Source organism: Abrus precatorius, unplaced genomic scaffold (genome assembly GCF_003935025.1).
Source record: "Abrus precatorius isolate BTA unplaced genomic scaffold, Abrus_2018 Scaffold9, whole genome shotgun sequence".
Lineage (NCBI taxonomy): Eukaryota > Viridiplantae > Streptophyta > Magnoliopsida > Fabales > Fabaceae > Abrus > Abrus precatorius.
Genome location: NW_020874439.1, coordinates 11,057,196 through 11,084,796, shown reverse-complemented (window position 1 = coordinate 11,084,796; position 27,601 = coordinate 11,057,196). Strand labels below are relative to the sequence as shown.

Here is a 27,601-nt window from a genome sequence, read left to right as displayed (position 1 = left end):
GTGTGGATAATACACAGAAGAATCTGATATACAAAGAGAAAATCATGCTGCTACTGTGATGAGTGTGTATGACTATAAATTTGCTAAAATCTGAATCTTTTCCTTCATTCCCTTGAAATTGTTATAGCAACAATGGATACAATCTGTTGGTGATATTGAAAATTATGATTGTCTTCATAAATCTTAAGTATAGACTAAATCATGCTTAGTAGAAATAACACCAATGCATTAACCTTCTCTTTGTTATATACAACCAAGCATAGTTAACAAGCAGAAAAATAACTACAAGCACAAAGACACAGAAGAAAAAACTTTCCCTTTCTTACAAGCAAACTTGCTCTATGTTACACATTGCTACCATTTCCCATTATGTTGCTGCATTTTCTTGTGCAACTTTTCATTGTATTCCTAGAGCTTGGATTCTCTTAACCAGTGACAAAGAACAAGCATTTCTTAGTCTCCATTCTTCCATGCTCTCCATGCTCTCCTCCATGATTAATTTGTCATTGCCATCAAGAATGCTTACAATTTGTCTAGTGCTTGGTCTTAATGTCGGGTCAGAACGGGTGCATGCAACTCCTAACTTTACCAATCTCATTAGTTCTTTGTAATTATACCCACCATTTAGTCCTATATCAGCTAATGCCTCAAGTGGTCTTTTTCTCATCTCAAATTCATGAACCTTCTTTACCAACAGCACCTCTGGTTGCCTAAAATCCACAGCCATATGTCCAGTTACAACTTCAAGCACTACCACACCAAAACTATAAACATCAGCAGCAGCGGTTGCCTCGCCGGATTCCACATATTCCGGTGACATGTAGCCAAAAATCCCACGAACCGATTTTCTCCTATCAGTGATTACATGATGGCCATGCTCATTCCTTGACAAGAATTCAGCCAGAGCAAAGCTACCTAGTCTTGGATTCATGTCATGTTCAAGAATGATAGCTGAACAGGTTATGTTCCTGTGAATGACTTGTTCATCCCATTCTTCATGCAGATAGAGAAGTGCAGATGCAAGTGATTTCACTATGTTATATCTGTGATGCCATTTGAGGACAGAATTACAACCATTTCTACCATTGTTATGATGGTGAAGTTGGTGACTCAGAATTCTTCTAGCTGAGTAGTAATCATAAACCACAAGCATCTCTCCATGCTCAGTGCACCACCCTCTAAGCTGCACCAAATTCCTGTGGTGAAGTCTTGCCAAGTTCTTTAGTTCATTGGAGAATCTTTGGCGCAATGCAGGGCATGTTTTCAAGCCAAGGCGTTTCACCATGACATGATAGTGTCCATCAAGGATGCCATGGTAGGCAGTTCCGAAGTCTAGCTCTGCCACCCTTTTTGAGTCAGAGAAATTGTCAGTCGCTGAAACAATATCCTTGTATGGTATCTCCCTAGGAGTTTCAACCACAGGAAATGATGGTTGCCTATGCATGATCTTTCTACTCTTAGAAGAGCTCATTCCACTGCTTCTTGGTTCAACTTCAGCAGTTACATAAACAGTGTCTCCTGTGGCTGTGACATACTTGGAATTTAAACAAGTATGATTGCTAATGCTAGCATTCTCTGTTGCTGATCCTGAGCCTGAACTTGAGCCTGTGCCTTTTGTGCTGCTTGGACTAGTTTCTGATGATGAAGACAAAGAGACATACATAGGATGGGAGTGAAATGAAGGGAGTGTTGGCAATTTGTTTGACATGTCAGAAAGTGCTTCCACAATCCACTTCATGCTTGGTCTAAATTGTGGGTCATGGAGTGTGCACAAGAGGCTTATGTGAATCAGGTGCTCCATCTCAAAAACCTTGTTGGAACCATCCATTAGCCTTGCATCCCTAGCATCAACTAGCTTCCTTTCATCACTAAGCCTTCTAACCCAATCAAGCAAGATGATTTGGTCATCTGGGTATGTAAGATCAATAGCTCTCCTTCCAGACACCACCTCCAACACCACAATCCCAAAGCTAAAAACATCAGATTTTGAGGTAGCTATGCTTCTTCTCTGAAAACTTTCAGGGGGCAAGTACCCAATTGTGCCACCAATCCTTGTTGTCTCACTCATCCTGAAATGGTCAAACTTTGTTGAGGCCTTCCTTGCTTCATACTCAAGCTCATGCTCTAGCCACCTTGCCAATCCAAAATCACCCAACCTAGCATTATAATGGGAATCAAGCATGACATTGCTGGCTTTCACATCCCTATGAATGATTTGAGTCTCCAACTGTTCATGCAAATAGTGTAATGCAGCTGCCAAACCTTTCACAATCTTCACACGCCTCAACCAACCAAGAGTCTCTTCCTTCAAGTTCTTCTCAGGCCTACGAAATAGTACCTTGTCAAGACTACTATTAGGCATGTAATCATACACAAGGTAGAGTTGATCCTCAAAAACACACCAACCCCTTAAAGGAACAAGGTTCTTGTGGCGAAGATGAGCCACTGCAGCTAATTCTGCGGCAAAAGTCTTCTCAAATTTGTGTCCTTTCCCTGCTAAGCAACACTTCACAGCAACCACTGTTCCATCACTAGGCATAACAGCCTTGTACACTTTGCCAAACCCTCCACTTCCTAGAACTTCTTCATCAGAGAAACCCCTTGATCCTATGTAAAGCTCAGCATAGCTGAAAATTCTTGGGTTGTTGCTGTCCCTTCCAATCTTTGTAGAGAGTTGCACACCCTCCATGTCATGAAACACACAAGAGTTGTTCTTGATGCGCTTGGTTTTCCTTGCCCCATGTTGGCATAGGTTCATGTTCCACCACTTTGTGTCACACAACCTAGTAAAAGAACCATGAAGGAATGTAACAACTTGGCCTCCACATGCCCCATGAGGGTGCTTTTTGGCCTTTACTTTTTGTGACCCTTCATAGTGATTATTGGCTTGTGGATCATTTGCATGAAGTGGTTCTAGTTCATCAAAATCTGAGGGCATAATAATGCAAAGGTGAGTGAGTTGCATAGCTATGTTGCGTTGTGTTGTGTTTATGAGAATGAATGAATGAATAAATGGGTTTTGTGAAAGCATAAACTATAGGGACATGGATGAGATGATTGCAATGAATGCCAAATGTTAATGGTTGCTAATGGTGTGATGCAAAAGAAATTGAAGTTTGGGTATTTGATGATGATGGCAATGGCATTGTTAATGGCATTATTCAACGCGTTAAGTTAGCACGGTTGAATTGAGTGCAACCATTAGCCAAATTGGAACCTACCACCTTTGATATGACATCGCCAAAATGATTATTCTTTTAATATTCTTTGGTTTATGTCCATTGCGTGCTACCTCAACCCTTTTCTTTGTTTTCATTGAATATCTTAACCTTGATTTCTTTTGGGTTTTAAATTAAGGACATAATCACCATCATTAAACTAGACTCGAATCAATAAAATATGACATAATTAATAAATAAGTATATCACTTAAATATGTTAATTTGAGTTTAATGGATGATATCAGCAACAGAAACTAAAAACAAAAAATTATAAAAAAAAAAATAGCGATAAAAAATACAATATTATTATTTTAGTTATGAAATATTATAATTAACACACAAACAAATACAATATTATGATTATTTTAGCTAATTACTAAGTTATGTATTCAAACTTTACGTTAAATATTTTACATTTACTCGACACATCAAACTGGGTCGAACTGGTTTTCGCAACACTTAATGATGAAGAAACATTTCATGTGCATGAAAAAATATTTCATGTCGAAAGTAAAAGTTAATAAGAGGGAGGAAGAAAAATATCAATGAAAATGATGAAGAAACAGAAAAAACTAACATCAGTTTTGGCAACGGAAGTCACTGTCAGCTCCTTACAAAAAACTGGGAAGCTTTTAAACAAATTAAATAAAAGGAAACAAAGTAAGTGTTTGAATATTTAGATAAAAACTCATAGGTTGTTCACACATCGGTTTCCATGATTGTTTTTCATTGACAATCTTAAGCTTGTTTATGTAGCTTTGGAAAAATCCAGTTATTGTGTTTGCTTCCGTTTTAAATTATGCAATATAGTTAGTTTTTAAAGGTTCCTACAGATAGTAATTATTTAAAAATATAATTTCTCATGGATTATTTTTTGAAATATATTAATAGTTTTTAAGACTAGTTTTAAATAATAATTAAGTAATTAAGCACATGAATTAACTGATACAAATTATTTTAGTTTAATCCAATCTTGAGTTCAAGTTCAACAAATAGTTGTTTTCCTTATAATTATATATTTTTAATAAATTTATATTATAAAAAATAAAATTTAATGTTGCAATATTTTAATACAATTTAATAAGGAAACTAGTATAAAAAGTTAAACGTAAAAAGTAAATTTAATGAGGTTTTATGAAAAAATATTAAAATTTATTGAGAAAAAAACTTTCAATTAATAGTTAAAAAGTAATTTTGAAAAATGCTTGTTAGAATAATATTAAAAAATATTAATAATAACCACGTGTTTAGGCAACCTTATCAAATAAATTATTTTTTGTTAAACAACAATATCATCTAAAATAGAAAAGATTTTATCCAGCTGAAATGCTTTCATAAATACACTTTTAACATTTTTCAATTTACTTAAAATATATACTTGTCAAAGTAAATAGGAGCTCAATGGGTAACCTTCTTTCCTTAAGATTTAGTCATTAAAAGTGACTTCTCTTCAGGATTGTGTGCTACTCTTAACAAAGAAGAAAGATTTTTCGTCTTAAAAGTAAAAGTTAACGAAAAGAAAGAAAGAAAACAGAGAGAAAAAGAAAAAATAACGTTGGTTTTGGCTGCATGTCAACGAAAGTCAGCTTCTTAACATGAATGCTTTTTAACCAAATAAGAGAATAATTTTATTTTGTAAAAATAAAAAATTGATACTGAATATGATATTATAAATAATAATTCCCATTTTTTACCTATTTTTTGTACATAATATCTTAAAATACACCCCAAAATCAAAATAATAACTTTTTATTGTTTCAATTTTACGTTTCATAAAAGAAAAAAAAATTCATGAAAGAAAGAAAAAACCAATGTACGGTGTTTGGATATTTACATAAAAACCGTAGGTTGCTCAGAAGTCAATTTGCATTATTCAGTTTTTCATGGAAAAAATTGAGACAAATTTGGTCACAAAAGAATAAAATTGAACCCATTTTTATCAGTGACGGGTTACTGAACATTCATATAAGGGATCGTTTGTTTCGATGTATCAGTACAACAATATTTATGGGTAATGCTTATGTTATCTGAAGATGAAAATTTTAAAATACATGTAACTTAATTTCTCACTTAATTTACTTAGGTATAAATAAGTTTTTATCATATAATTGACTTAAATTTATAAATTAATCATTACAGATAAAAAATTTATAAATAAATTTCTATACTAATATTTATTGTTGATTCATGTTATTACTTTTTAACTTAAGAACGTTCAATAGTATAAGTATTATTTGGGAACTCCTCACACATGTCAAACAAAAACAACAGAGGCACCACTAAGAGGAACTATGAAGAAGAGGGAGAAGAAAAAGGGTGAAAAAGAGGGGTTTTCAAAGAGAGACTAAAAGGAATTGTGAGGAGGAGGGAAAGAGGATGAAGGAGAAGGAGAAGGAGAAGGAGAAGGGAAAAGGGTGAAAGATTCTAGAAAATGGTGTATGAAGATTTTCTCTTTCAATTATAGCTGCAAAAATTTTGATATACAAGTAAAAAAATAAATTTAAAGAATAACAATGTGAATTAAATAAAAGATAAATATATGTATAAAGATTTATCTACAAAATTTTTATCTTCAAAAATTAATTTACAATTATAAATATCACAAATTTATTTAAATTAATTTTTTATTGTAACACAAATTTTTATACATTATTTACGTATACAGCTTTACTGTTAAAATATAAAAAAAAAATAACATTACATGGCATAATAAATTATATATATATGTTATATCTAACATTTAATATTTATTTTTATTAAATCTATTTTTTATAAGAATCTTCAAATCAAAGATTAAATTAATTTATTTTATATTTTATAAAAAATTATTAATTTAATAATATAAATTTCACGCATAGTGTCATTTCACTTTATATATTAAATGTATGAGGATAAGAAATTTTTTAGCTATAATTTTATAATTTGATTTTTATAAAGAATATTAGTCTGAAATTTTTAAACGTAGATCATAAATAAATTTTTAAAAAATAATTTTGCTCGAATTAAATAAAAAAAAATATTTAAGGAAAGTAGCTTTAGAGCCTATTAGAATATTGGTTTGAAGGTTGGTATTGGGCTTCAGTACATAAGTTTTATTTTAATAATAAAGTCAATTTTGTATGAACCGAACCAAAGAAAAAGTACAATTGTTGGGTTGAATTTAGGCCAACTCCTCTAATTAGTGAAAACCCCATACCCACTTACCTAAAAGCACGTCTAAATCAGAATAGAATCATACCAACCAACCATGGAAAATCTCGAATAAAACCACTCACAACTGGGTTTAACTGCTCATCAAGCATTCATTAAGAAACTGAAAATTTAAATACATGGACAAAAAATTAAAAAAGGTTAAACCTCTTAAAACAAAACATAATATCAATTGACTTTTTAATAAATGTTTTTTTTCAGTTTAATTAATTTTAACATTTAAGAATGAATTTGATTGAGATATTGCATATATTAAAAAAAAGTATTTAACTGAATATATATATATATATATATATATATATATATATATATATATCTTTTTACACTAATATAAGTTTAAAAAATTTTATTTACATTCTATTTATCTGATTCTTTTATTTAACTTATATCTAATAAATTATAATTTATTATTGTTTTACTGTTAAATGTAAGTTAAACGAAAGATAAGAGTTTTTAAATTTACATTACTGCAAGATTTATATATATACACATAAAGATCAAATAAATAAATTTTATATATAAATTATATTTTTTTTAAATATTAATAATATATTCTCTTATGTACAGTTTGTTATTGATTATAGCTATTGAGGGTAAAAATATTTACATGCATCTCATTCTTATTTTAATGAGTCTCGTTTTATTAAGTTAATTTTTAAAAACTTTCAGTTATTAATTAAGAACTTAATATTAACATTTAATTCAATCTTTATAAATAAGTTTAAAAATATAATAATAGTAATTTTTATTAAAAAATAAACTATTTATTATACTTTTATGTTACTCTTATTAAATATTTAAAGTCAACACTAAAATTTAAGATTTACAAAATTGTAAAATTAAATAAGACCTACTCCTTTTTAATTGGACATATATCGGTTAGGTTATCAAATCGGACAACCTAAAAAAATATTAGAAGAAACAATTAGTATTAGTTAAATCAATCAAAATTGGGTGAGTTAGTGCAACAAACTATTTTGTAATTTTTTTTAAATTGATTTAAAATCATTTTTAAATAAATAAAGAATCATATTTAATATTTACATGTGAACTATTTAACTATTTATGATTTAATTTCTTATAAATTGATATATATACTAGCTTATAAGCATTGGCTATAACCAACTTCAACTCTGAAATTCCAAATGTTAGTCACAATCGCACCTCACTAATTAAGAATTTGGAAGAATTGAATCAAACCCGATTCACATACTCTTTGCTCAAACATTCCAATTCCTTGTATATATTTGGTCTCTCCATAATTCAAGAGTTCCATACAAAATTAATTAATCAACATTATGATGGAACTTTTCCATTTCACTGTTGAAAATATGCACATAATTTCAAATGAAGGAACTATGTTCTTTAAAGGCTGTAGAAAGGTAAGAAACATTAGAATATGTTTGTTTCCCTTTTTAAAGAGGGTTTTATGTTTTTAAAAATAAAATACAGTACAAATTTGCATTATATTTTATTTTTAAAAAACATAAAACTCTTTTGAAAAAACAAACAAACAAACAAACATGCCCTTAATATTCACTTATCCATTCTTAAAGAAGTTACACATACTTGGATAAAAGTGAGAACTAGTGAGTCTCTTTTTCTTTTTTAAACTCTCTTTAAAAAAAAAGTGTTGTATTCAATAATGTATACCATCCCAGAAAGGTAAGATATTCTTGCTTGTGTAAAGAAAGCCATTGTAATTCTTGTTCATAATGAAGACTTTTATTTGAACTAAGAGGTTCAGTGTTTTTTCCCACTCACGCTAATTTCACTTAAAAAATTCTAAGTAACTTAATTTTTTAATTGCTTTCTTTTTTTTCCAGTAGCCCATCTTAAATCACAGAAAGAAATTAATATAGTATTTTCCAACAGTGATATCAAATGAAATGACGTTGAACAAATACTGTACCTACAACGGTTCACACTTCTTATCTCAAAATTTGAGTGAATTCAGTGTACTGATGAATTTCGTACATAATTTTTTCCATAATCATATCAATAATGTCATGAAAATTTGATTTATTCATCTCTTATATTAGGAAGTCAAGGAGTAGATTTCTTACCAACCCAATTTTTTGTGCTCCCTTTGTTTGGGACTGGTACTTGTTTATATTTTTTTATTGTCTGCTTCACCAAATTCCCATTTTGTAATTGCATCACAACCACTTATTTATGAGGGTGCTACAAGTATTTTCATCATATTTGTTTTAATGTTTATAAATAGTAAAAAATATTACTAAGAGTTTTCTTACAACCGTTGAGAATGAAATTACTATGAAGTGTTTTTGTTCATTACTAACACCATGATAGAGGATTATTTGGACTGCAAGACCAAATCAGATCAGACATAATTTGTTAAGTACAAGTCAACAAATTGAATATAATTTTTTCTTCCATTTGAACTTGTTTCAATAATTCCTTAACTCATGATGAAGTGTGTTGTGATTCATGACTGAGATGTGCTCATGCTGATTGCAGAAAATTACTTTTATTGGGAGCTAAAGATAGAAGACTATTTTTACGGTAGAGATTTGCAGGAGTCAAATAAGATCAAGAATATCAGGAATGGGTTAAGGAAGAATAGGAAATTCTAAACCAAACAACATAACAATCTATTATTTTTTTAGGATTTTTTTTGTCTTATTAAGTTCAATTGAAAAACAATTTCTCAATTTAGAATTTCTATAAATCAATTTCCTCATCTGCGATAGGAAATGATGCATGTCTAATGTGTGTGGAGATATACATAAAAGTCCATAATAGACTAACAAGTAGTATCCGAGTTGGGTCAATCTAGATGACCTGCTCAGACGAGTAGATAAGCTGCAACAAAGAGAGTCTACAATGTAACACTCATGGTTAGTGTGAGAGTACACTCTAGAGGAACAATGATATTAGATGAGCTCTAATAGAGAGCTCGTGGCCCCCATGTGAAAGAGAGAGAGCATAGATGAGCCCTAGCAAAGAGTTAATGGCAACCACATGGAAGAGAGAGAGCAAGAGTTGCTCTGATATAGACTATGAATACTCCTGATGTCTACTGTGAAAGAAGCCGATATGAAATAGATAGATTCACACTTGAGTGAAAAATTTGAAGTCTAGTGTGAATTAGTGTCACATGGAATGAGACGTGAGCAAATTAGGAATTTTTAAGGAGATAGACTCATACCAATTGCCTTAAGGTTTTGGGGTTGCATTGTGGTATCCTATGAGACTCCTTACTTAAAAGTTCTACCTCCAACAATGGTATTAGAGTTAGATCTAATGTGTGTCACACACATCACTGATACTATTATTATTATTTTTTTAAAATACAAGTGTCAAAAATAAATAATCGACAAAAATCTTGAATAACCTTGATATAGACTATAGATACTCTTGATGTCTACTGTGAAGGGAGCCAATATGAAATAGATAGATTCACACTTGAGTGGAAAATTTGGAGTCTAGTGTAAATTAGTCTCACATGGAATGGGACGTGAGCAAATTAAGAATTTTTAAGAAGATAGACTCATACCAATTACCTTAAAGTTTTGGGGTTACATTGTGGTATCCTATGAGACTCCTTACTTAAAAGCTCTACCTCCAACAATAATATTAGAGTTGGATCTAATATGTGTCACACACATCATTGATACTATTATTATTATTTTTTAAATACAGGTGTCAAAAATAAATAATCGACAAAAACTTTGAATAACATGTGCCACACGAATAATGGCCAAAAAATTTTAAAATTCATCAATGGCTAGAGTGAAGACATGTGGCGACGTGTAAGAGTATCCGCAAGTTTAAACCTGATTCCTGTGTTGTCATTGTTATAGCTGACTTGTATGTTAGCATTGTTAGGCCCAACACATATTTGATTGGTCCTAGTAACATTTCTCCTGAACTGTTGGGCTGCCCTGCCACTCACCTATCTTCCTTACCTTCATCTTTGTTTTTCTTATTCAGTTTCATAAACAATTGCCAGAATAAAAAAAAAAACTAAAGATCTAAGAATGTTTGATTTCTCTTTTAAATAAAGTTTTTTGTTTTTTTTTTCTAAATATAGTATAAATTTATACTATATTTAAAAAAAATAAAAAATGTAGTGCAAGGATCAACCGAGCATGATCGAACACTTGAACACTTTCAAGTTTATACTGTAGAAAGATCATCTTCAAATACTCAACTGATTTATATTCAGAACCAGATTGAGACATTTATCAAAAGGCTAATCAAAAGTGGCAAAGATGGGTCAAGTGTATTACTAACATTTCTCAGGAGCATAGGGCATAACATCAGTTCAAAATTTATAAATGTTAAATAAGGGATCTTAGTCATGTTCCAGTTCAGTACTTCCCGAGATTCACACGAGAAAAAACTGGATTTCAGAGTGGGGGGAGAAAAACAGAAGCCTCAAATTTCTCATCACAGAACGAATGATGAAAAATTGAACTCAGTCACTCAACTACATTCAACACCTTACTTAAAAGTTTTACCTCCAACAATGGTATTAGAGTTGGATCTAATGTGTGTCACACACATCACTGATACTATTATTATTATTTTTTTAAAATACAAGTGTCAAAAATAAATAATCGACAAAAATCTTGAATAACCTTGATATAGACTATGGATACTCTTGATGTGTACTGTGAAGGGAGCCAATATGAAATAGATAGATTCACACTTGAGAGGAAAATTTGGAGTCTAGTGTAAATTAGTCTCACATGGAATGGGACGTGAGCAAATTAAGAATTTTTAAGAAGATAGACTCATACCAATTACCTTAAAGTTTTGGGGTTACATTGTGGTATCCTATTAGACTCCTTACTTAAAAGCTCTACCTCCAACAATAGTATTAGAGTTGGATCTAATATGTGTCACACACATCATTGATACTATTATTATTATTTTTTAAATACAGGTGTCAAAAATAAATAATCGACAAAAACTTTGAATAACATGTGCCACACGAATAATGGCCAAAAAATTTTAAAATTCATCAATGGCTAGAGTGAAGACATGTGGCGACGTGTAAGAGTATCCGCAAGTTTAAACCTGATTCCTGTGTTGTCATTGTTATAGCTGACTTGTATGTTAGCATTGTTAGGCCCAACACATATTTGATTGATCCTAGTAACATTTCTCCTGAACTGTTGGGCTGCCCTGCCACTCACCTCTCTTCCTTACCTTCATCTTTGTTTTTCTTATTCAGTTTCATAAACAATTGCCAGAATAAAAAAAAAACTAAAGATCTAAGAATGTTTGATTTCTCTTTTAAATAAAGTTTTCTGTTTTTTGTTTCTAAATATAGTATAAATTTATACTATATTTAAAAAAAAAAAAAAAAAAAAACTCTTTAAAAGAGAAATCAAACATACCCAAGTGAGAGTTTTGCTAAAAAATTATCCAATTTACAAAAATGATTTCACTATTTTGATATTATGTAAGGTAGGAAGAAATTATTGTGTTAAAAATAATTTTTAATTTATTTTTATTCATTTTTTAATGTCTAGCAAAAAAAAATTTTGAGAGAGCCACAACATTTTCATTTGAAACTGGTATGAGTGAAAGATGTTGGATACAGTATTAGAGGTTAGTAAAAAATTAATTTTAAAATATATATGTTTTATATTTTATTGTATTTAGAAAATAGAAAGAAAAGTTTCAGAATTTATCTCTAATTTAAAATTATATTTTTTGTAGGTTAAATTTATTGTTTTTAAATTAAATCTGATGAAAAGAAATTTTATTATTGTAATTGTAATATTATAAATATAATAAAATTATAAACAAAATTAAATGTGAATAAATAGAGAAATGGAAAATAATAATATTATAAATATATTAAATAGAATTAGAATTTGATTGTTAGTAGATTAATAAAATAATATGTGAGTAATTAAAATTAAATTAAAGAAATGAGATGTAGTAGAAATTATTATTATTATTGAAAAATAGTGAATTGGTTAATTTTGAAAAAATATTAAAGAAAACATATTATGTTATATAATTAAGAATTAGGTTTTTTTTAAGGTAAAATGTTTGTTATAAATTAATAAAATATACATTAAATTTAAGATAATAATAAAGAGGTCATATTATTAATATCAGAAAATTGTCATAATGTTGTTAATAGGTTAATTTGGAAAAAATTGAAATGCAGAGACATTGAAAAGAATAGTAAATAATTTAGAGTTGTGAAATTTGAAAACAAAATTAATCATCATAGTATTTATAAATTAGATTAATTAAAATAATAAATGAATAATGAAAAAATTAATTGAGTGTAAACTACAATAATTGTAATATTATTAATATCTTTCAACATTTAGAATATTCATAGTTGAATCAAAATCACTCTAAATAAATATAATAATAAATGTTAAATGAAATATGTGATTCTTCTTCGTAGTTATCTTTTTCATAATCATCTTCTTCAGCGGTAAATCTTACATTAACAATTATATTAATATATATATATATATATATATATATATATTAATAAATAAAATACTTTTTAATTAAGTTAAATGTATATTACTTCTTTTTGTTATATATTCTTCTTCATATTGTCACTCAAATTAATGTTAACTCTTCTTCATGGTGTATAATACTTGAGAGTGATAAATTTAATGTTAACGTTAGTACAATAATATAAGAAGTTTTATCAACAGTAACATCAACATATAATTCAATTAATTACATTTCTTTAATGTCATTATTTTTTTTTTAATAAACAAGGCTTAAAGCCCAAACAAAAACCTAATACAATAGTTAGCTTTTATAACTAAACTTAATAAAATGAATACATTTAATCAAATTTTTAATTTCACTAATATGCACTTATCATATAATCAATATTTTTATTATCACATATATTTAAAATTATATAATTTTCACTCTTTGCATCAACTAAAATCATAAAATCAATTTAAAAATTACCTTACTACTAACAATTTCAATTTTATATGTATATCTCTATCTTAATCATCTTTTTGTTCCGTTCAAAAATTATACTCTCATTTCTTTCATATATTCTACATAACAAAATTATGATTATAATATGATTAATGATAAAAAATATATATATTATTTATTTAAACAAACACTAATAAATAGAGAATATTAGACAAATTAATTTAAAACAAATGTATATTCATATATTAAATATTACACCTATAATTAAATAAATTTTATTCATAACACAAGAAATTTTATTTATTTCAACAACTAATAATTACATAAAATAAAAATTACAAATAATAATATTTTATTTATATTATAATAATATTATAATTACAAATAATCTTTTTCTTTCAAAAGATTATTATTTCATTTTATTAATTAAAATTAATTTAAAATATAAAACTTCTAACCTTAAATTGCTAGAACTGAAAAATTGCTTCACTCACCTAAAATTTTGCTGTTATATTTAGTTTTAATATTGAATAAAAACTGTAAAGTAGGAGGAGGAATCGGATGACACTATTGACCCTGTCGTGTCAGCATCTATGTATCGCTATTTACCAAACCGACACTCATAATAATAAAAAAAAATTGAACACGTCATCAGTGTATGACGACGACACTGGCGAAAACGTGTCATTCCAACCCCAGGAGAATTACTTTTCCTTAAACCCTACATTGAGAAATTGTTTCTCAATTCACCCAATAAGGCAAAAAAAATCCAATTTTTGAAGTTTTGAGCATGTATCAACCTATACCAATGCATATGAATTGTGGACGAAACTTGAATCATGATTCAAAAGAAGACGCCTAAGAGCAAAACCCACCTTAAGAGATGACTGATCAAGATGTAGTGCAAAGATCAACCGAGCATGATCGAACACTTGAACACTTTCAAGTTTATACTGTAGAAAGATCATCTTCAAATACTCAACTGATTTATATTCAGAACCAGATTGAGACATTTATCAAAAGGCTAATCAAAAGGGGCAAAGATGGGTCAAGTGTATTACTAAACATTTCTCAGGAGCATAGGGCATAACATCAGTTCAAAATTTATAAATGCTAAATAAGGGATCTTAGTCATGTTCCAGTTCAGTACTTCCCGAGATTCACACGAGAAAAAACTGGATTTCAGAGTGGGGGGAGAAAAACAGAAGCCTCAAATTTCTCATCACAGAACGAATGATGAAAAATTGAACTCAGTCACTCAACTACATTCAACACCCCACCCCCCCTCCCCCCAAAGCAAGACAGAAACTGGAAACTATGGACAGAAAATTAAAAACTCAATCAAGAGGAAAAAATTTATATATGGAAAAAGAAGAAAAGCAAGGAAATCCATCTACAACTGGGAAAATTTTACCTCTATCACACACCAAACAAAGTCTTTATCCTATACTCATGGTTAAAATAAAATCTGGAAACTATGGGCATAAAATTGATGTTTGAGCCAAGAATACGCAATTTCATAATCTGAGTAGTACGATCTCTTGTTAATAAAACAATACTAGGTACCATGACCCAATATTTGGTGACCAACAACTGAATATCAAATACTAAAGAGAAGTAATAGAGTGTGGATCATAACAAAATATAACATTAATATTATCAATTCAAGGTGGTTCCAAAAACAAAAATTACAGAACTTAGTTTAATATAATGTGTAGACAAAATAACAAACTCCAACTGACTGTTGCAAAACTAATATAATCCAAAGTCTAATATTCCTGAGTAACAAACAGCCTATGCAGTAGCACTGGTAGGCAAAAAGGCTCTTCCAGGTTGGCGATTAGCCAATGGTCCATGGCAACCAAGAAGCTGCAAAACCGGAAAAGGAACTTTAAAGTTAGAAGCCCAATTACATACACTAAAATTAACTAAAGGAAAAGGTACCAATTGACTGCACAAGGAATATTTCATTCAGAAACATGGCTCAATGCATCCACCAATATCCAAGTTAACAAGTAATATACATCCTCAGTGTGACAAAATCAATGTGCCATACAGTTTCAACCACAGTATCTCGCATTCTCAAGAAACTTCACATTACCTTTGCATTCACACCATCGGGCATGATCCTGTTCTCTGACTTGAACTTCAGGTAATCAGTACGGCTAAACTTGGTGAATCCCCTAAGCAACCATTTAAAACAACAATACCAAGAGTTAAAACCATACACCGAAGAAACAGGCCCCAGAAATCACATAGTACAAGTCTATATTAGACATAAGTTATCATTCATAATTCAGATTGAGTTATTGTTGAAAAGTTAGCAGTCATGTCGAAATGGGTAGCAGCTGCAAATACATTACATACCACTTCCTGCTAACTATAATCTTTTGACGTCCAGGGAACTTAAACTTAGCACGACGGAGGGCCTCTTGTGCATGATGGCTGTTGCTGTCCTTGCAGCGGACGGAAAGGAGGACCTGCCCAATAGCAACTCTAGCACAAGTACCCTGTGGCTTTCCAAATGCACCTCTCATCCCAGTCTGAAGCCTATCAGCTCCAGCACACGAAAGCATCTTGTTGATCCTAAGAACATGGAATGGATGCACCCTGACTCTCAAATGGAAAGCATCCTTTCCAGCAAATTTTGCCATATATTTGTTGCAAGCAATTCTGGCAGCTTCCAGAGCCTCACTGGAAACATTTTCCTTCTCCCAACTAACCAGATGGACACAGAAAGGAAACTCATCAACACCTTTCTTCTTCATACCAACATCATAAATCCTGATTTTGGAATCAGGAACACCACGGCAGAACCGCGACTTGGGGTATGGCTTGTTCTTAATTTGTCTATAACACCTTGCAGGTCCTAAATCAAAACACCATAACAATTCATGATTACCATATCCATGTCTATAAATTACAAGAAACATACACAACAGCAAACACGAGAAGAGTAATTTGAAACAAAATAACAAACCAGTGTTCTAATCAAATCATCCATTTCAAACTTATTTCAAACAAAACTTAAATTTACATTCATTTCCTGACAAAATTAAAAATAATAAAAAAGAAAAATCCAAATTCTGAAGCAACAAGCTAACTAAGATAGATTAAATTGAAAGAAGCATGAATTCTTCAATAAAGCAAACGATAAATCAAAATTTAACGGAAGTAAAAGGTGCTAAGTGTGCATACTTCTCCCCATGGCCACGTCTTAATTGAGGCAGAGACTAACCCTAGAAGACACAGGGTAAATAGGGTTTTATCATTATTTTATAGTACAGACAAGATGGCATGGGCTTAGTCTTTTTTAAAAGCCCAAAAGGAGGCCCAAAGCCTGCTACCATTTCTTATTTGTAGGTAGCTTTTTGGCACAAACTCTTGTTTTGGAATTTAATTTTTGCACTAATTTTTTGTTTCAAACAAATTATTATTAAAAAATAAAAATAAAAACTAATACCTTCTTAAGTTTTTGGGAACAGGCCTACCACCTTGCTTGAATTTCTCTAATAAGGATCAATAGACCAAACCAATAAGGACTTGTTTGAATAGATTATTTAATTTGTCTATTTAAAAAGAAATTTAATTAATTAACAAATTGTTGCATAAAAATTTATTTATCAAATTTTCCTAATATTTTTTTTATAAATTTATTAAAAATTTTGAAATTTCATAAAACATTATAATTACTTTCATAACCTAATTAAATTCTTTCAAGTAATCTCAAAACAATAATTGTGGATGGGATGCATTCCTTGGGACTAAATTCCTCACCAAACAGAAGGAAAGGGAGATTGAAAATAAATTACCTATTCCATAACCTATATTTTTGTGGAATGCTTAGATTATATGTTGATTTCTTATTGTCATGAAATACTACTTTTTTTATTATTGTTTTAATATTAAGTTGTTTATTTTAATTATTGAATTAATAATTTTGATATTTAATATAATTTTTTATCTTTTTAATAAAAACTTAAACTATAAAAATATTATAAAATTTATTTATACAAATAAATAATATTTAATTAAATTAAAAAATTGAAAAGAAAAAAAATATGTCACAGCTAATAAAAAAATGTCACAACATTCATTATCTTAAAAAACAATAAGTTGTTAATATTTTGGATTTAACGATGATATTAACATTTTTTTATAATAAAATATTTTAAAAATTAAATTTGAAATTAAAAAATCATTATCTTAATTTGAAGATGATAAATAATTTTAAATAAATTAAAGTATAAAAATTACAATTATTTAAAAGTATATAATCGATAATCTTAAATTTTAGCCTACTAAGTTATTATATTTTTATCTATTATTTTATATTTACTAGTTAATTTAATAACTAATTTTATCAAATACTTTCAATTCAAGAAATTAACTTTTTATCTATTAACTAACTTATTTGTTAATTTCGTCAAATACACCTAAAGATTCAAATACATCAAAACTTAAAGTTTGTAACTCACTAAACACTTATACATGTGCAAATCACATAGATATTGTAATTTTCATAAGATCTTTTTTTTTTTCTCATGTTTTTTTTATAAGATCTTTAAACATTACATTATTTACTATTATCATATATTTAACATTTACTAACTTTACTTTTCAAAAAACACTCTCCTAATTTTACCATTAGAGATTCCATCCCTAATATTAACTAATTTTTATGAATTATAAATTATATTATCAATTTACTTCAAATTTAAGTATTAAAGTATTTATTGAATATTTTATTAATAAATAAAAATTTGATAAAGAAAAAATAATTATATTACAAATGAGTTATAAAATCAAGTTTAAACTTTAAAATTTTTAATTAAGACATGCTTGAACAACACAAGACAAGCATAAACTAAACTTATTTGGATAGATATATTATTAAAAATGAGTTCAAGGCGATACACTGAAAATTAAAGTGTTGATATTAATTAATTAACTATGTTTAAGATAGTCTAAAAAATTAATTTTAATGATTTCAATTAAGCTACTAAGCTAAATAAAACTTTATTTGAGATTATGTTAATTGGAATTTTTATTGCTTAATTAAATTTATTTAAGTGATTAATATATCATGATGGTTGACGAAAGAATAAAAAGTAATATACGTAACACATAAACTTTAAGAGAATTAAATAAATAATAGAGCTTCAGTTGGGCATGTATAAATTTTTTTGAAAATAAATGTTTATGAATAGGATTTCTAAGCAAAATACTAATTTAGATAAAAGCCTAAGTATAGGTTAATTACTCTATGCTAGAACATGAGTCCTAAAGCACACTGCATGCATTAAGTTTTTTGTTTTGGTTAAGCATGCATTAAGTTTAAGTTCCTAAAATGTTATGTAAAAAAAGTAGGTATATATATTTTTTCCATTACTTAATTAACTTATCTATAATTTTAGATAAGTCAAACTTACATCACTCATTTTATGGTTTAAAATTTAATTTTTCATGTCTAGGTCATTTTTTTTTCTAATATAATTAATTGTTAGACAAACAACTAAAAGCATTAAAATCAAAATGAATAACTAAATTCAAATCTATTAAACATAAGCATAATAAAATATCAAAATTTACATAACCCAATATCCATGTGGAGATCCCATGATATCCCAAAATGAAAATTTAGCTATCCATAGTAATAATAATTATCACCAAATAAGTTGTCATAGTAAAAAGAAAAAAAGAAAACAAAAAACCTATAGTTTTGTTTTTTCAATAGGTATAAATATTTTTTCTAAAATCTTCCTTCTTTACTTATAACATGATTTTTTTACTTGTCTTCACGAATAATTATTCATATTTTTTTTCATTAAATTTTTATTTTTTTATACGTTTGAATTTAACTTTAAAATTTATTTTTGTAATATCTTTACATTATTATAGACCTTTTGTAGCAACCGGGCTGTCGCAATAATATGACAAAAAACGTTTTCAAAAAAATACAAAAGGAGTCGGCACTAAAATTTATTTTAAGAAAACCTTGAAATTTTTTTTTAAAATAATATGATCTTTGAAACTAAAAATGAGTTCAGAGTCATTTACGTGTAGGAAAGATATTAGCACTCCACAACGTCCGTTTAAAAACGATTACCTAAAATTAATTGTGTAAATTCATTTTAATTTTAAAAATATTTATTTAATCCCTAAACATTAATTATTTTTATTTTAGAAGAAGAAAAATTATTTATTGAAATGTTAACTTAATATCTTAAAAAAATAAAAAATTATTTTAAAAATTATTTTGACTTGACTGGTTTGGTTCCCGCTCCTACGTATCCCCAGGTGCAATGGGAAACTCAAAGTCACGTAGTTCTATCTAAAAATTATAAAATTGGTTGATTAAAATTAGGTTTAGTAAAAGAAAATTTATTTTAAAATTAAAATTATTTTCATAAAATTATAATATTTAGGATACAAGATAACGCGGTTATATATGTATTCCACGAGAAACAATACAGTGAAGGAAGATTACACAACTATATTGTAAATCGTTAAAATATTTTATTCGTGAACAAAGTATTTGAATTTTACTTTTGATGTGAAAGAAAATTTAAGATAGCGTAAGCTATACATAAATTTTCTTATAATTTGTTGGAAAATCGAAGACAATGTAAATCACACATCGATATTTGTATAAATAAGTAAAGAAATGTTTAGTTATTTGATTCATCAAAATTTGAAATATTAAGAAGAAAAAAATAAAAAAAATAATACGAAATTAATTCCATTTGATGAAAAGAATAAATATATTTAAATTGATTAAAGAAAATACCTATTTAATAAAAGATTAAAATTTTATTTGATAAATTTATATTACATGAGACCTAAGGTAACATTGGTATACAAAAGCTTTTATAATTTAATGTGTTTAAAGATAAAAAAATATTACACAATAACACTATAAATCGTTGCATTAATATGATGAAAATGTTTTAATTAATTAATGAGTATATAAATAAGATACTTTTTATAATAAAGAAATATTTAAGGGAGTATGTTTTTTTAATTAATCATAAAAATAAGAATTACACAAAGTATACTTTAAATTAGTGACATATATATGATTAATCGGAAATGAATACAATTAAGTTTTACCAATTTGATATTATTTGATGATTTAAATGAGAGAAAATTCTAGATGATATATTTTGAATAAATAAACAAAAAGAATCATACAATTGATGAATTTTAAAAATTAGATTTAATTTTATTATATTTATATATAAAACCTAAGATAACATTAGTACACATAAGTTTTATCAATTTATATTACATAACGATAGAAAATTATATATTAATATTATAAATTGATGTAAATATTACATTATTTATTTGTTTACAAAATAATTTGTGAGTTATAAAAAAGTCAAAATATGAATATGAAATCCAATTATATCAATCATCTTAAAATTAATACAATAAAATAAAGAATGATAATGCTATAAATAAATAAATTATAAATACATAAATACAATAAATATAAACTATATATATATATATGCACACATATATTTACATGAATTATTTATGTATTTTTAAATTTAGTTGGCTGAACATGATATCCTCAAAATAATAAAAATAATAATAATAAAAATGAAAAAGTGAAAAATAAATAAAAAGAAATTCAAGCATAATCTAACATTAATCTTGGTCCAAACTCCTTTTTTTCCGGAAGTGAACTGTATTTTTATAACATAAAATAAATAAATAAAGATATAAAGAAAAAAAAAGAAAATAAAAAAATAAAAAAATGAAATGACTGGACCTTGCCCTTAGACTGTCGCCTTTCACCGCCTATGTTCTTCTACATCTCATATGCGTAATATCAATGAACTAACAAAGAATTGAAAAGACTACATTCTACACTTCTCGATTTCCATTTTTATATCTATTTCCTTTCCAATGCATTAATAAGAAAATAAAATAATATATAATGCAGCTTTTTGAATGGATTTGATTGCATCTCTCTTCAGCGTGCATAAGTCACGTTTTTATCAAATTCTCTTTTTCATTTTTTATAATAAAATAATAAGAACATATTAACAAAACAACCAAATCCTATTAAATGACTCATAACTCTGTATTTTTTTTTATCTTGCATCTCTCATTTCACGACATGATTATGTGAATATGAGTTTAGTAGTAAAGATAATATCTTGGTAGTATTCAAAGTTGAAGAACGTTTAGATTTGAGCAGCATCGGAGGATATAAAGTGGTGACTATTGTTACTTTCTTCTCTTTTGATTTTCAATTTTTCTTTACTATTTTGTTTGTTCTCTTATTTGTTGTGCTATTCTCCTTCTTTTATAAAATATTTATTTATTTATTTACTTTTTTTCTCTCTTTCTCCCGTATTCCTCTTCAAAATGTTACTCTCTTTTTTTAAAATAAACTTGTTGCTACTTCTTGAAATATTTTTTTTCTTTCTTTGAAACCTTGTTTCTTCTCCAAAAACTGTTTGCTTTCTTTTCAAAAACCTTAAACCCTTCTCTGAAAATTTTTTTTTGCTTTATTTTTTCTCCCCCTTCGACCCTCTCTTACTTGAGATTTTATATTGGGTATATTTACAATTTTTTGCAAAACGCTAAAGGTCCAAAGTCTTTCCTTTTTGATGCCGGGTTTTTGATTTTGGGGTATAAACCTGTGTAATGCAGGCTGCTGTTTCCGAGAAGCAAAATCAAATTTTTCAAAAATTTTCTATTTTACTGTAAAACAATTTTATTTAATTAATTTTTTTAAAAAAAGTTGGAAGTAATATTTGGAAGGCAAAAATTGATATTCACACCTTTTAATATACTCACAAGAGAACTGAAAATACATGTTTTTGTTATATATTTAGTATAACATGGATTCAAAATTATGTTTGATATAAAATTTAAATTCTTTATACAATTAATATAAATCATATTTTTTAAATATGACTTATTTATATATTTTTAAAACTAAATTAGTAATTCGTATATGATATTATATATATATATATATATATATATAATTATTTTTTACTATTGAATAGGGTTAAAAGTCTAAAATAATAAAAGAACAATCACATTATTTTCTTAAGAGTCAAAAAATTAATAGAATTAATACATAAATAAAGATACAAGAAAAGAAAAGAGAAGCATCTTCAATTATAAAAAGAGGAATAAGCTCCTCTAAGTCCTTTTTATCTACCCTTTTAGCACAAATACATTGGTTTATTTCTCTACCAATGGGGCCTACCTTAATAAATTTTACAGATTTCAAAATATTTCTAATACCTTTAATCAAAGGATACAACGAATGATTATAAGATTTAACATTCAAAATTAAAAAAAAAAAAGGGACAAATTTAGAGTCACTTTCAATTCAAATCGCTTCAAAATCTTTAAATAACATATATTCTTTTATTATTTTTTTTACTAATTAACAAGGCTAAAAAGCTCAAACAACAGGCACAAAAATCAGGGATCTATTCCAAAGATCCAAATGCCTATAGAGTCAAGGTAAAAAAAGGAGAATAGGAGAGAAGGAACTGATCAATACAAGAGGAAGATAATGATTCAACTAAGCCTAATTTAGTTAAATAGTCAGCACATTGGTGACTTCTCTGCACACATAATTAAATCTAACAAACTGAATGAGTTTGACAACATTCCTAATTCTAGCAATCAAATCATATAAAAGGTGAGCACAACTTTGAACATTAAGGATAAGAGACAAAGTTTCCTCTAAATTATTCTTTATATAAATCATGTGGATCTCTGTTTAGGCAACAAGATCTAGACCCAATATGATACTCCAAAGTTCAACAACACATGAGTACAAGAGGTAATTCGTCTGTAGAATCTAGAAGATAGACAGAAAAATTATTAAAAATAAAGTTATTTCTTTCCTTCCATAGGTGCCAAACAACAATTCCAAATGAACTCTTCCAATTGGAGAATTTGCTAAAATTCTAGTTTAATAGATCAAGCATTAACCAATCAGAAATACCTCTATCAAAGAAGGGAACTCGCTGTTTAGAAAAAATAAAGGACTCTCATACCTCCTTAGCAAGGCACAATCTTAAATAACATGAATGATAGATTCATCCTCATAATTATATCTAGCACATATATAGTACATGATATATATAACATATATTTTTATTACATTATTTTAAATATATTAATTTTTTGCACTGTATTTTAATTATTTATTATCATATTAATAAGAACACTTGATTTCTGGATTAACTAATTTAAGAATCACATCATAGTGTAAAAATTTTAATTATTACAATCATATATTAATTTTACTGTGAAAATTATAAACTCTTCACACTTAAATTATTTTTGTACTTATTATTGTTACACATACAAATTAAAAGTTCTTTAAAAAAATATTGGATGAAGTACTTTGACTATTTAATGTTGTCATATTTATTATTGTAATCAATTTGTAGTTAATAATACTAATAATAAATATAACAATGATACAATGATGCTATTTAGTTACAAATGATATTGCAAAATTTTTAATATATAATTAGACCTTAATATCATTCTTAATATTAATGATTTTAGTGAAAAATATTGTAAAAAATATAAATACAGCTTATTATATTTTTATTAAATTTAATATAAATGGTATTTAGTTTAAATTAAAATGTAAAATTCATATATATAACATATATATTTTAAAATATTTAAAAGTATATTATTAAGCATGTAGGTTAACCGATAAAAAATAACTTAAATTTAACTTGTCATTTTAAGTTTAGCTTATAATAAAATTTTTAGATGATTAAACTTTTAGTATTATATGATTAAAACTGTTAAAGATAATATTTTAAAAAAACAACCAATAAAGTAAAAGTATATAATTCATGAAGACACAATTAATTGCTTGTAATTTAATAATTTTTTAATAAATTAGTTACCCGTACATAGCATACACAGTTTTTATATTTTTATTTAAAAAACGATACTTACGATACTTAATACGTACATAAAAAAAAAAATCTAAAATAATAAGTTTTATTTTTACATTTTTAATAAATAATTTTGGAAAACAATTTTATTTTTCAAAGAGGCCATACAGCTATGAAATTGACAAATTTCAACCAACAATCACGTGCTTGAAATGTGCGGCGCAGACACTTGTATTACAGAGAAGGGTGAGGGAACGTGTCTTCAGCATCTGCCACATATTTTCAGACTTTCTATTTGATAATGACTAATGTTCTTTTATAGCAACCACTGTACCCTCTCCTAATTTCCCTATTTTGGTATAGGAACAAGAACAATGAGACTAAACACAGTTCCAATTACTTGTGTAATAGTGTTGGAGGAAGTCCCACATGAAGAAACCTGTTGCTGCTTTTTTCAAGAGCTGAATCTGAATCACATCAATGGATGAGTCATGTTTTTATTCGGTAATGAAGAGATTTGATGATCATCAATCATACACATATTTGAAATGTGTATTTTACATATCTATGTAGCTATAATTTTGATCCTGAAGTTCTAATTGTTCTCCTTTTATGTTTGCAGGATGTAATGAACAACTTTGATTTGTTCAGTGAACATGACATGTTCTCTGATCTTGAACAAGAGTTAAAGCTGGAAAACTCAGTGGGGCCAAAACCCTTTTGGAACAATCATTCTTGTTCAAATCTCAATGAAGAAAGCACCACCCTTTATAGCAACAAGGGCAATTATTCATATTTGGAAGAGATCACAGGCTGTGATAACACAAGTCTCAAACAACATGATTCTCCTCAAAAACCTCTCTTAGCATCCTCCATGTCTTACATTCTATCTTTTGAGGATTCCACTGCAGTGCCAAATATTCCCAAGAAAACTTGCCTATACCATGGTGGTGAAAATTCAAAGGAGATCACAAAAGAAGAGCCATGCAATAGAAAATCCAAAACGGGTAGAGGCCCTTCTCAAACACAAAATCACAAAATGGCTGAGAGAAAGAGGAGAGAAAATCTCACAAAAATGTTCATGGCACTTTCAGCCATTATTCCCGGGTTGAAAAAGGTATCTTCATTTTCCATTTTTTTTTATATATATTAATGATGGATTAATGTTAATGTTTATGGTTAATTTCTTTTTCTTACTTGTATTCAAAGCCAAACTTAAAAATTTATAGTTAATTTCTTTTTTTAGTTTATATTCAAGCTGACTTTTGCCATGCTCCTTAAATTTTTACCAGCTTGAACTTTTACCGACTGCTGTAAGAGTAATCTTAGTTTTGAAATGGTCTTAACATGACTAATTTTTAATATTAACACTAGTGAAGTTCTTCTACGACTAATCCACATATTTATTATGATAAATATTTGTTGAAAATTAATAAATATTTAATAATAATAATAATAATTTTATAATTATACTTTATTTTTATAATATACTAATGCTATTGACTCTAATTTTTTTAACAATATTTATAATCACTTCGAGTTTTAAATTATTTTGTTTCTATTTTTATTTTACAAAATATAAATTAATTTTCCATTGATTTGATTTGTTTACCTTTTTTTATCATTTTATTTTTACTTATAATTTATTTTTCTGATTTTTTTATTAACATAGTAGTATAGTAGTTTTCGAATATTTAATTTATATTTTACACGATATGGAACGTTATTAAAACATTATTTAATTTGTATTACAACGTTATAATATTATTTACACACATGATAAAGTTAACTATTTTACTTATGATTGATTATGGTAACAAATACAGTGCAATTACTTCAGCAAGATTTAGTGATTGATGTTGAACATATTTATATTAAAGATAAATGATTAATTATGTTCTCAATATTTTAATGCTATTTTATTATTTTGAAGTTTTATGATAATATTGTATTTTTTTAAACGTACTACAACAGCTGTTACAGTGTGAGCTACAATGAAATTTTTAAAAGATTTGTATATAATATAAATTTTTGCAATATTAAATATTTATTTTTGGATCAAGTTCATTCGATGTAAGATGTAAGATACACCCATGCACCTGATGTCAGAGAGAGTATGATATAAAGAAACGATTTTGTCTTCAAAGCCAAACTTAAAAAATTATAGAATCTCATTTTGTTACCTTAATAATAAATTATTGAAATATTTCTGATATGCAGATGGATAAGGCTTCTATTCTTAATGATGCAATCGATTATGTGAAATATCTTAAGAAGCGTGTAAAGGATTTGGAAGATCAGAACAAAAACAAGAATAGAAAGATTGAATCCATAGTATGCTTCAAAAGCAGCAAATCCATTAACTCCGAAGATTACTTGTCTTGGACCTTTGATGGCTTAGATAAACCTAGCAAGAAATTTGTCAAAGTTGAAGCAAGAATCTTAGCAAAAGACGTATTCATCAGAGTTATGTGTGAGAAACAAAAGGACACTATACATAAACTACTGGCCAAGCTTGAAGCCCATAATCTCTCCATAGTTTATAGCAATGTTTTGCCGATTGGGAATTCCTTGCTGAACATTACTAGCATTGCTCAGGTACCCACCAACCTTTTAATGTCCAGAAATAAGGTTTCGGTATCTTTAATATATAGGTAAGGTAAATGATGGCCTATATTTTAATTGAAAAATCAAATATAAAAATCCATTGAAAACTATATATCAATATATGTATATTGTAATTTCTAATACATTGTACGTGATTTTTAATAGAAGTTTTTCATGCCCTAAAAACACCGATTTGTTATATATGATGAACATTAAATAATCAATAGATATTTTTCTACGGATAATTATAGTGAGCTAGTTGGTTTCTTTTCAGACTCATATTTATTATGGTACCTATGTGGAATATTATATGCATTAATGTCGTACTATATTGTAGATGGACCATAAGTTCAACATGAAGATGGACGATCTTGTGAAACTTTTGATTGAGGATTTCTCAGAGTGCTGTAACTTGCAACAATAATGAGAGAGGGAAACGTATTGGCTTTTAGTAGTCAAGTGGATGCATGCATTATAAGTCTTGCGAGGGAGAAATGCCTCGTGGTTGGTGGGCACAATAGTTATCTTTTGGTCTTCTTCAGAAAGGATATTCTATTTAAGGGAAAAATAAAATTATTTTGTGTTTTCACTCTTTTATATATATTTATATGTTTCGAATAATTAAAGATATTGGTAGTTTTAATATTCTATGCATGCTTTTTATGGTTAATTACTACCATAGTTAAATTTCTCAATTAAACCTGCTGTTAATTGAACTAACTCCATTTCTAAAATTTAT

General features: G+C 27.6%; 3 protein-coding genes across 5 annotated transcripts; 1 reads left to right on the top strand and 2 right to left on the bottom strand.

Moving 5' to 3' along the window:
* Window positions 1-377: 377 nt before the first annotated feature.
* LOC113850790 (receptor like protein kinase S.2-like) lies at window positions 378-2,938 on the bottom strand. Its single transcript, XM_027481332.1, has one exon. It carries the CDS (start codon window positions 2,936-2,938, stop codon window positions 398-400), a length of 2,541 nt encoding a protein of 846 aa, XP_027337133.1. The 3' UTR covers window positions 378-397.
* An 11,904-nt stretch (window positions 2,939-14,842) lies between these two features.
* On the bottom strand, window positions 14,843-16,592 carry LOC113849335 (60S ribosomal protein L10-like). 3 transcript variants are annotated; one of them, XM_027479187.1, is made up of 5 exons: window positions 16,541-16,581; window positions 15,994-16,211; window positions 15,710-15,822; window positions 15,444-15,525; window positions 14,883-15,211 (listed from the first exon to the last, which is right to left on the bottom strand). In XM_027479187.1, the coding sequence occupies exons 1-5, from the start codon at window positions 16,548-16,550 to the stop codon at window positions 15,137-15,139; spliced, it is 498 nt and encodes a 165-aa protein (XP_027334988.1). In that variant the 5' UTR covers window positions 16,551-16,581; the 3' UTR covers window positions 14,883-15,136. The 3 variants fall into 3 exon arrangements, with proteins under 3 accessions (XP_027334987.1, XP_027334988.1, XP_027334986.1); XM_027479186.1 differs by having other exon boundaries at window positions 14,843-15,211; window positions 15,710-16,211; window positions 16,541-16,592; XM_027479185.1 differs by having other exon boundaries at window positions 15,710-16,591.
* An 8,143-nt stretch (window positions 16,593-24,735) lies between these two features.
* On the top strand, window positions 24,736-27,286 carry LOC113850789 (transcription factor bHLH18-like). The gene is made up of 4 exons (XM_027481331.1): window positions 24,736-24,759; window positions 24,878-25,372; window positions 26,476-26,853; window positions 27,200-27,286. The coding sequence occupies exons 1-4, from the start codon at window positions 24,736-24,738 to the stop codon at window positions 27,284-27,286; spliced, it is 984 nt and encodes a 327-aa protein (XP_027337132.1).
* The last annotated feature ends 315 nt before the right edge of the window (window positions 27,287-27,601 follow it).

Excerpts from the sequence above, each read along its gene's own strand:
- LOC113850790 (XM_027481332.1), bottom strand. The coding sequence starts at position 2,938 with ATGCCCTCAGATTTTGATGAACTAGAACCACTTCATGCAAATGATCCA.
- LOC113849335 (XM_027479185.1), bottom strand. The coding sequence starts at position 16,275 with ATGTTTCTTGTAATTTATAGACATGGATATGGTAATCATGAATTGTTA. Across the intron at positions 15,526-15,709 it reads ATTATAGTTAGCAGGAAGTG|GGGATTCACCAAGTTTAGCC; the intron begins GTATGTAATGTA and ends ATGGTTGCTTAG. Across the intron at positions 15,212-15,443 it reads CCGATGGTGTGAATGCAAAG|CTTCTTGGTTGCCATGGACC; the intron begins GTAATGTGAAGT and ends CCGGTTTTGCAG.
- LOC113850789 (XM_027481331.1), top strand. The coding sequence starts at position 24,736 with ATGGATGAGTCATGTTTTTATTCG. Across the intron at positions 24,760-24,877 it reads ATGAGTCATGTTTTTATTCG|GATGTAATGAACAACTTTGA; the intron begins GTAATGAAGAGA and ends TTATGTTTGCAG. Across the intron at positions 26,854-27,199 it reads ACATTACTAGCATTGCTCAG|ATGGACCATAAGTTCAACAT; the intron begins GTACCCACCAAC and ends ACTATATTGTAG.